We start from the raw sequence: 10,994 nt of genomic DNA on the forward strand, positions 1-10,994 counted from the left end.
GACAAGTCATAGCTCAAAGAAATGGGGGTGTATTCTACCAGGTCAAATGGGTTACCTTTGGGCAGAAACTTGGACATAAGAGAAGCCTTTTCTCCATTGTTGTAACTATTGACCAAGTCACAATAGACTTCGTAAGAGGATGCGACTTTCCATTTCACAGGTATGGCTGTGTTGGTAATTTCCTTGCCTGAGACACCTAGTAAAGATCCTAATGCATCAGTTTTTCCTAGGGTTACCGAGAAATTGTTAGGAAGATTATGTTTGAAGGTCATTTCGTGCGGCAATCCCGTGGTGAGAGTATAACCGTGTTTTGCTAATTCCTTAGCAAGGGTGATTGGCGTGTAATGTCCATCGGGCAGCATTACGCCTTGGTAATTGTTAGACCCCTTATGCACGGTGACCATACCATTGACTAGATTATACCAAGAATTGTACAAAGAACAACTAACCAGCCGAACCTTATGGGCTTTGATGGGGGGATTCAGATAAGTGGTAAAGTTATTTTTATCGCTTTCCAAAAAGACGATCATATATTACAGGGGACAAGTCCCCTTCTAGAAGTAAGCTACGCTTGCTGACTTAGACTAAATACGCCAAAGCTACGCCTCCCGCCAGCCCTGCAACTCCCACGAATACCAACTCACTATCTTTTTGTTTCTTAGAAGGCTGATAGTAATTCTTAAACTGAGGCTTTCTTAACCCCGTTAATGCCGCGGGGTGTGCTTGCGCATAAAGTTTGAAGGCGTAGTCTGTGTTTTCGAAGTTCTTATCCGCCTGCATTTTGTCTTGGTAGTTCTTGTCCAACCAATCCCTGTAAGCTTGTCTTTTTTCATTCCAAGCTGCCACGTCTCGCTGATATTTCTCCAGCGCTAAATCATGCCTTTTCCTTTCGGCGGCTAAATCTCCGCTGCGATCACCTCTAACTAATCTATCCAAATACTGACCACCATAATTAGCTCCAGTGAATGCTAAAGCTGCAATAACTCCACCTGCGACCACGCTAGCCATTATATATTAGAAAATCACAGGGATTTTCACGAGTTATGTCGTTGGCAGGTACTTTTCCTTCCGTAGGTAATCCTTTACCATGATAGCCCCGCCTACGGCAGCGGTCATCTTAGCAAAATTAGCGAAGCTCTTGCTTGGGTCTTCAGTAAAGTCTTCTTTGAGCACTTTCTTACCTACCCAACCAATACCCGCAACGATGGAAGTAATGATAGCTGCTTCTTCAACAGTTTTCAATAACGCGGTTGACATTATATTACAAAGCGAGAAGGAAAATCTAGGTCGCCACGGGTGATAAATCTACTCCATTTCAGGGATCTTACTTTTTCTAACAGCCGGTTCCACAGGTGCGTGCACGGGCGCGTGATATGTTGGTGGTTCTACCTTTTTCGTTGCCCGCCATTGTAAGTAAAGGCTGCCTGCAGCTATGATGACTCCTAACGCGCCGATGACGTACCCAGGATTAATAAAGGATTCCTCTTCTTTTTCCTCCACCTTTTCCTCCTTTTTTGCCTTGTTCTTTTTATTCATCTCCGCGAGCTTCTTTCCGGCAGCGACTCTGCCTGGAGATTTAGCCTTGGTAATCTTGGTATCTTCTACGGGTGGTTGTTTTTCGGTGCCACTCATCTTATATTAAGGGACTTGAAGGACTTGACAAGTAACTTGATGACGACTTGACAATGACTTGGCAATGACTTGACAACGACTTGACTAAGTACTTGAGGTGACTTGACAACGACTTGACTAAGTACTTGAGGTGACTTGACAACGACTTGACTAAGTACTTGAGGCGACTTGATCAGGTACCTCAGCAAGTGCCGCCTGGAAGACCTTTTCGACTTCTCTATCCTTCTTGAAGTCCTTCCAAGATGTTCCGAAGGAACCTAGTACCTCCTTCAAGTCGACGTGCTGAGCCACGTGCAAAGCCGCAGAGGCGACTGCCATTAACTTACCGCACTTCAAAGACAACCACCCACAGGTTATCTTAAGTTCTTGGGCGATAACATAGTCCTCGCTTATGTCTTTCCGCAGTTGCTCCACGTCGTCTATGGGCAGTGCAAGTCCAAGCAATTTAGTGGCAAGTCGGATAGCGGAGTCTGCTACGGCGTCCGTGGTCTTACTTGCAAGGGCAGCCTCGTACCTCTTATGGAACTTCTTGACTTCCTCTTCCGACAGCTTATTAACTTGCTCATGGGTAAGTTCCTTACCTATCATTTCTTTACACTTCCCCGAAGACACAAGGATGTTAAGTTGTTCCTTAAGGTTACTTTCGTCTAACTGTGTGGGGACTTCATCTAAGAGCTGCTCAATCTCCATATATGTTAATGGAATACGGAAACCTCAAAGAGAAGATCATCTTGGAATGTTGGTGCGTTTTTAAATGCCGCATGTATTCGTGTAACTGTTCCTTGGATATCTCACCGCCGTAGTCGCTTAAGATGGTTTCCAGGTCAGACTTGCTCGGAGTATAAAATACGACAAGCGATCCTATGTTTTCCCTAAAAGGCTTAGAGACGCTGGTAAGCTGCTGCGAGAGCAACCAAACGCTGATATTGTCATGCCTACCGCTAAAGGCGAGCTTCACTAATTCGGAGGTGCGTCTTTTTACGTCGTCCCCGCAGGCGATGTCATCCAATATGAGTAAAGTCTGTGTATCTTTAGGGAATTGTTTGTGCCAGAACTTAAGATGGCTGGATAACTCGTTAGGATCCAGTATGTCCACAAAGAAGTCGTCGTCTTTCACTCCTATGCCCGTCCAGGTGCGGTTATTCACGTAGGTGGGGCAAAGCAGCACGATGTAGTCGAAACGGTATCTAAAGGGTCCTAATAGCTGCTCTACCACGAACTGGGTCTTTCCGCAGCCGGTGGGTCCTACTATCAGAGCGTTACAAGGCATGTGATCTGGGTTCATTATATCCCTTCTTTCGAAGGGAACTTGTTCCCTGATATATATGGAGCCAGTGGAAGCAGTGCAAAGAATTGTCGCCGACGCAAAAGATAAAAGAGACACCATAGAAATGCAAAGGGAGGAGATAGACCGGTTAAAAGAGCGCGTGCAGGAGTTGTACGATGAAATGTGCGGTCTGAAGCGTGCAGAACGGTTTGGTGCGCTCTTGACGATGGCAACGTGGGCTAAGGAGTCCGTTAAGGACTTCATGCGATATCCCCTGTAGAATGTTGACGTTTAGGTTAAATCTTTGTTAAGGATGCCTGGAAACTATTTAAAAGGTGTCTTAGAATGTTGACAATAAGGTTAAATCTTTGTTAAGTCGCCCATAAGCTATTCCAAAAAATGCCTCAGAATGTTGACAATAAGGTTAAATCTTTGTTAAGTATATGTGGAAACTATTTAAAAAGTGTCTCAGAATGTTGACAATAAGGTTAAATCTTTGTTAAGGATGTTAAATGGAGGCTAAGATACTGTTAAGTATATATGGACTGTTTGATGTGTAAAAAGGTGTTCAGCACCAAACAAAGACTGCAATACCATGTTCGGCATGGAGTTTGCACAAAGAAGCCAATTAGTAAGGTTTGTAAGGATTGCGGTAAGGAATTCAGCACCGTTCAAAAGATGCAGCAACATCAGGATAAACGCATTTGTGGGCTTTGTAAGGACTGTAATAAGGAATTCCACAACCCCTTTGAAATGCAGCAGCATCTGAAAAGGGGCGTCTGTAATCGAACCAGACAGTGTAGTTTCTGTAATAAGATACTTAGTAGTCGTCAACGTTTACAGACGCACCGGAGAACGCATGAAGTGAATTATCGATTTCTCTTTGGGAGCTACGACTTGGAAGGCGTGGATTGCTACCAATGTGCGGATTTGATGTGTCGCTGCCCGCATAAAGAGGATTACTTAAGGAATCGCATAGATTACCATAAGAAGATAGTCCGTACTTTCCCCTCTTTTGAACGCGCCGAAGGCGTTCCGTGGACTAAAAGGGAGTATTGGAGGCAGGAGTGCGATCGTTGTGGTTGTGTCAGAGAAGAGGAACATATCTTCAACTGTCTTAACAAAGATTTAACCTAAAAGTCAACATTCTGAGACACTTTTGAAATAGTTTCTGGGGTGTCTTAACAAAGATTTAACCTTATTGTTAACATTCTGAGACACTTTTGAAATAGTTTCTGGGGTGTCTTAACAAAGATTTAACCTAAACGTCAACATTCTGAGACACTTTTGAAATAGTTTCCGGGGTGTCTTAACAAAGATTTAACCTTATTGTTAACATTCTGAGACACTTTTGAAATAGCATTTCTTGGGGCCTTTAATAGTAAGGTAGGGTTTGCGCAAAGAGTCTCAAATCCCATCCTTATTTTTATTTATTATTATTAAGGATAATGAATAATAATAAATAAAAATAAAGACCCCTTTAAAGGGGCCTCGCAGAGTCCCCTAAGTATATGGTAGCCTACTTCACGGCATTCTTTGGGGGCGCCCTAATCACCCTTTCAATATATGGACTGTATTACCTGCGAACTACCTGCCGACTGCATTACGCCACCGATACCCAAACCGCGTAAAAAATACACCTGCCTTCATTGCGACAGGGTATTCTCCGAAGGATCCTTTGTGGGGCATTGGTGCTCCGCGGATCCTAAAGCGCAGCGGACTTTAGCAGACGCGCTTAACTACAAAGAGGAGATGGAGTGACTCTTCTTTCAATGTCAAACTTCCATCGGCCATTTACCTTACCATAGCTGCGTAAGTGGGTGAATTCCTCGCCCTGAATTACGTACCGCACGCAATCCGGCGCCCAAAGGGAATATTCCTTGCCTTCTAAGTCTTTGAGGACTAACCGTAAACGGTCGATGTCTTCGAAGACGACGTAATTTTTTATTTCGTATGCTTTACCGTGGACAAGATCACGCCAGTGAGTCAAGCTGAGCTTCATTATACCTATGGAATATCTTTAGGTGCGTTTTCAAAGTGGCGTAGGACTTAAACCGCTTTACACAGCCCTTACAGGGAATACGAATGCCATCCGCGTAATCCATCAGGGCACGGCAGATAATGTCGTAATCGTTGCTAACCATCGTTAGGTAACCATTTACGTCAAGCTGTGAGATTTTCTTAGATTGCTTCGCGGATAAGACGCCGTTTCCTTTTGGGGTTTTCAACTCAATACACAACCCGCGGTATTTCTTATGCGCATTTAGGATTAAAAGGTCGGGTTGACCGGCTTGGTAGCCTTTTCGCCAGCAGGTTATTCGCTTGCTGTCTGAATCTTGAAGTTCGCCAAGACCCGGCGCTATGGTGAAATCGGGGTAAAACCTACGTGTGTAGTCGACGACCTTCGCGTGTAGGTCGGCTTCATTTTCGATCTTGAATACTAACTTGTTTGGGCCGCCAAACCGCCTTTCTATTGCATATTTACCCGTTTTCCTTAGCGCGGGTAGGACTTCCTCAAAGACCCAATCACGAAACTCCACAGCTTTGGGTAGTTTGGAGCTAAATATCAGTTCGTACAAACCAGGTTCGGATATAAACACGGCATTTGGTTGCGTAGTAAAGGGGCGGTGATTCGCAGCCCCTTGTAGATCAACCCATTTTTTCTGATATTTCTCAGATACGTGTGCTCTAATTGCATCTCTAGGGCGCTCATAGCCCAACGCCAAAGCCACCTCCTTTGCTTTGAAGTACAAAGTTTCGCCTTGCACTATGCATTGCAGTTTGGTGTCGTTGTTTTCAAATACGCGAAGCATTGTATATTTAAGAAATATTTTAACATTAATATGCAACGCTCTTTAGCTGATTCATTTCTACGCTCAGTTGCGCGTCCGACACCACGAAAACGTAGCAGTTTATCTTATCACCGTCGCCCGCACTGGCGTTTTTGGTGCGCTTGATCTCCAATGTTATGCCATCCTGCGTATTTACTAGACGTAAGCCCTGACCATGCAGGTCTTCGTCGTTGATGGTGCGCATATCAATCCACAGCGCATACTTATCCTTAAAGAATTCCTCGGGGCTAATTTGGTCGCCAAACTTGCGCTTTGCCTCCCTGTACACGTCTGCGGGCTTTATCCCCTGGGAGTAAACCTTGTTTGGGACTCCGTTAATATTCACGCCGACGTTAGTAATGTTAGGGTTGTGAAAGGCTTCGGAGTCGCGCTTACCGGCCTCGTAGGGTTTAGCAAACACCAACATTAACCCCGTGAGACTTCTTCGGGGGAGGTTAATGCTTTGGTTGATAACCTCATCCGTCTTATCCAAGAAGCTAAATGTCTTATACATCACTACGTGGTCGTAAAGGAATGCCTTACCGGAGCTGTATTCCATGCCAGCGCTACGGGCCAGCTCTTCGCTGTACACGGTCTCATACTGCAGCTCTAAGTTGGTGATAGAATAGGGATCCACAGCTCCACTGATTGCGCTGTCCATGCCTCCTATAACGTTCGTGGTGTCTGCTAACGTTACTTCAAACTGCAACTCGGATAACTGTCTGGGGTAATACGCGCCATGGTTCGTAATTACTTCGAAATCCAAGGGGATAACGTACTTGCTACCATAGGCGGTCTTTACCCTCGTTGCGTCTGCTACTGCGGTTGCTCCACTGGAGTCCGTAGGCGCGGGGTTAGTATCGCTGCGAAGCTTACGAAGGATAACGCTTCCAATTCCCTGCTCTATCTTTTGTGCACGGTCGAAGGCTGTTAGCCACAGATCCTTATACGTGGTGTACAAATCGTACCTATTCAAATCCAAGAGGGATTCCCCTGCGAACTTGATTCTCATCTTAGAGACGAGGTTCCTACCCACATTATTGACGGTATAGCGCTTGTCCTTGGTGCTTGGTTGTATTGCTAGGTCAAACCTTAAAGCCAAGGTACCAGGAACCAATACTAGGTTATCCGTTAGGCGGGGCACGCCTACGTACAGGGTTTCCCCTGGCTTTGCGCTAGAAGGTGTGAATGTAACCCGGTGAAAGGTGCGTTCTGCTTTCAGTCCGCCAACCTGCTTAGGTAATACGTTGGGATTTAACTTTGAGCTTATCATATATAATGGAAGTAGAAGGAACGGATCCAGACTTTGACCCCACCACTGAGGAAGGTCAGGCTGACATTAACGACGGTGACGAAGAACCGCTGCTTCCCACCCAACAAGTCGACGATTCCCTAAGGGATAGGATTGCAAAGGCCTTAAGACATCCCAAAGCACGCGAGTACACGTTTCCGCGTGAGCACATAGAGCTTCAAAACATGGGCGAGCCGGAAGCAGCCGCACGGGAAACCATAGAGTGGGCGACGCAAGAGCTAGAGCTGCGCTACGACAACTTTGATGCTGACGACGTAAAGCTCACGGAAAAGGGAAACAAAGTCCTCATAAGCGTCCAAGACTTAAGATTTCCCGACAAAGACCGCTGGACAAAACCGCAAAACCTCTTTGATGAGGAGGGCAACGTTAGGGGTGACGTCTTGAGATTAAGAGGCTTTCAGCGTGCTACTAGAAGCCTGTTAGAAAGGCTGCACAACTTAACCGAAAGGACCAACGCGGAAAAACGTGCCGCGGATCTGCAAAGGGAGTTAAGAGAAAAAGATGTAGAATATGCAAAGCAAGGTCAGCTACTTGCCGATGCTGAAAAGAAGTCCGCCCATCAAGATGAAAGAATAAAAGAAATAGGAAATCAGGTGGATCAGGCCTTACGCGAATTAGACAAAGCACGGGAGGACTTAGGAGAAGCCCAAAGCTCTGGCGCCTCAGTGGAAGCGCTGCGGGAAACGTTGGAAGAAAGGGAGGAGGAATACATGAAGCAAAACCAGCGGCTTGCCGACGCGCATAGGAGGGAGGTCGAATTTAAAAATCAAGAAATAAGGGAGCTGGTAGACCAAAGAACCCAAATTCGACGCGAAAGAAATCAAACTCAAAGGGCTCTTAACCTCGCCCTGCAAGAGTTAGACTTAATTAAAGACGATACCGATAACCTGCAAACCACCATAGCCGGCTCTTTAGTGGAACGACGACGGTTAATGGCTGAAATCAATACTAAGGAGGAACAAATCCGGCAAAGAGATCAGGCTATTGAAGACCTGGAGGGACAAATAGAGCGGCAGCAAGAAGTAATCGAGGACCAAACTCGTACCGAGGAAGAAAGGGAGGCAGCTCAAAGGGAAGTAGAAATCCTTCAGGAAAGAGTCGCGGAATTACAGGCGCAAAAGGACAACCTGGAAAAAGAGCTGGGGCTTACCACCAAGGAAAAGGTAAAAAGAGCTCTGGTGAAGTATGGTATTCCGCTGGCATTTGCGGTTGCTATTTCGAGCGTAGTAGGAGTCATCCTATCCACGCTTAAGGCTACGGGCGCGGGCGTAAAGAAATTAGGCAATGGACTAACGGACTTGGGAAAAAAGATGGCAGCCGGTCTTCCTGGGCTGCTGGGTTCGGTTGTTTCCTTGGCACTTAGGGCCGGCGGAGAACTGCTAAAGTTTGTGGGCAACAACATTTGGATCTTGGTCGTCGCTATTGGGGTGGTACTCCTGAAGAAGATGAAGGCTTAATCTTATCCTTGTGTATTATGTCGGGCTTATCGTTGTCGGGTGTCCGAGGCGTTCTCGACTGGGGATAAGTAAAGATAGTATTCGCGCCGCCCTGATAATGCGGAACTAGTGGTATAGCGGTCATAGTACTAATGGTCTTATGATGCCAGGTCCTGTCGGGGGTGTTAGCGTATCCGTCCGTGCTATTTATGAAAGCATAATAACCAAGATTGCTACTACCGTCAGGGTAAATCTGTAACTTAGCATACTTACAATTGACTACCATTTGAAACGTAGCCACGTAAAACGCCTCATTACTAAATGGATATGGCTGCGCCGAGAAATGAGTAGGACTTCGATTGTTGGTCAATGCCCTATAAGGAGCTAAGGGCTCATCATTCTCGTCAACCAACCTAAACCCTATGATTCCCGCCCGCCCCGAGGTAACGTTAATGCTACAAACGATCAACGCAAGACCTCCAACTTCAACCCACATCCCAATATCAAGCCAGGTGTGATCAGTATACCGCTCATCCCTTAAGTAATAAGCGTAATGGGCTTCCTTCCAATGTGGATTCATATATTTCAGCAAATAAATTTGCTTCTAAAGGCTAAGCACCGTAAGAGTGCTTATGGTCTCGTGGTTATAGGTCGTATCCCTTTGATTTTCTATGCTATTTACGCAAACGCTCCCAGTGTCGTCTACGCGTATTTGCAGCTTTACCTTCCCATGGCAATCAGCAACCATGTGAAAAGTCCAAGTCGTAAGATTCTCAGCGCTATTCGTTGGCGGCTCTACGGAGAAATGCGCAGGCTCCCTGTTGTTCGTTTTCGTACGCACAGGCTGCAGTATGCCATTCTCATCCAGGAACCTAAAGCCGACGTTGGCATGGCTGCTCGTGCCAATGCAAATACTACAAAGGATCAATTTCTTTCCTGAGTAGTTCAAATTCACGGACATGCCCGTGACATCAACCCAAGATGCCTGGGTGTATTTTTTCTCGCCTGTGTAAGTCGTATAAACACAATCTACTCCAGCTACGTAGGGGTTGTTCATCGCCATATATAATAGCTCAGACCAACGCCTGCGGTGGCTAAGCCGGCTTTTAGTAAGTTATGGTCATATTCCTCAGGTATCGCAGGTAGGACCTTCTTTGATGGTTTCTTAACTACGGGTAGCTTCGTTTCGTGTGACTTTTTTGGCTTCTCTACGAAGTGAGGAATGTTCCTAAGAGTATCAGAGTTCACGTCATTCGCCCCAAACTTCATATCCTTAGTAGCTCGTTGAAGTTTGTTGTTGTATCCTACTACAGAGCCAGTATTTATAGACAAATTACTAGGCATTAACCAACAACCCGGGGCTACTGCATAGTCCAACCTCGCCTTAGAATTTTGTATAGCTAGTTGGTAACGCTGTACGCCCTTGCTAATGTCGCCCTCCAAGATCGAACTTTCGAATAAGATCAAGGCTTCGGCTCGCGTCTCTTCTGCGGCGCCGGTATTCCCCACTATACTCGATCGGGTGTTTACCTGAGCTCCAAGGATGGAATACACGTAAGCTTCTATGCTGCGGTTCAAACGGGCAAGGCCGGCTTTGGTTAGTCCTTTACCTTCTGGGGGTATGAAATTAAAGTATTGCTTCGTTTGCTCGTCGTTGGTAATCTTGATAATCAGCGGGTTAGCCCCTGCATACTTACCGCCCTCGTCTTTGAACAGAGGTCCGTCTCTGACTTCCTTAGTGGTTTTGGCATTTGGTTCAAAGAAGGTGCTACTGTCGTGAGTTTCCTTATGATACCCAGTGTTCCATCGTAGATTCAATGCATGAACTTCCCTGTTGCTTAGCTCGTGCCCACCAATCCCCCAATAAGCCCAAATATGCCCCAAGCCATTGTTAGCACCGACAGTGCATCTAAAATCCTTCCCTACAACACCAAACTCCTTACAAAGTCGGTCGTAAGCAGGAACGTTGTATTTATTATCTCTTGGATAAAACGTGGCATCTCCCGGCAGCGCAATAACACCCATCTCATGCAGTATTCTTCGGACGGTAAAGTGGAAGTGAAACATAAATATCGAATTCTTCATCAACTTCGCACTTACACCGCAGCCGCTGGTGGCACACCAAACCGCAAAGTTTAGTTGCTGCGGCCAATAACGCATGTTAGGACCACTTAACCATTCATGAGATTCCTTAGCGGTGGTATGATTAATGGGTACGTCTTTGAAGATATCTCGCACCTTTAACGAAAAGGAATGGTTGTTAGAGATCCGCATGTTCAATGTCAAATCCAAACTTGGATGTTTATCAAATGAAACCGCGGGTATCGGATAAGTACCGGTACCAAGCAATAATTCCTTTGACCAACCTTGCACGGGTTTTGGATGTGTTGGTGTGGGTTTAACATAACCAGAATTCTTCAGTTGATTGTCTATCTGATCGACCAGCGTAGGTTTCAAATCCTCGTTGCTGTACGTCCTAGAGCCGTTATAGTAAATCCCATCGGGTCTCCTTTCGA

At 45.8% G+C, this 10,994-nt stretch overlaps 1 protein-coding gene across 1 annotated transcript; it reads right to left on the reverse strand.

The window, feature by feature from the left end:
- Positions 1-9,471: 9,471 nt before the first annotated feature.
- On the reverse strand, positions 9,472-10,994 carry LOC148913472 (uncharacterized). Its single transcript, XM_089030273.1, has 2 exons — positions 10,845-10,994; positions 9,472-10,716 (listed from the first exon to the last, which is right to left on the reverse strand). The coding sequence occupies exons 1-2, from the start codon at positions 10,881-10,883 to the stop codon at positions 9,532-9,534; spliced, it is 1,224 nt and encodes a 407-aa protein (XP_088886399.1). The 5' UTR covers positions 10,884-10,994; the 3' UTR covers positions 9,472-9,531.

Source organism: Actinia tenebrosa, unplaced genomic scaffold (genome assembly GCF_029948245.1).
Source record: "Actinia tenebrosa isolate PJP-AT-01 unplaced genomic scaffold, QUT_ActTen_1.0 PGA_scaffold0__85_contigs__length_37466705, whole genome shotgun sequence".
Lineage (NCBI taxonomy): Eukaryota > Metazoa > Cnidaria > Anthozoa > Actiniaria > Actiniidae > Actinia > Actinia tenebrosa.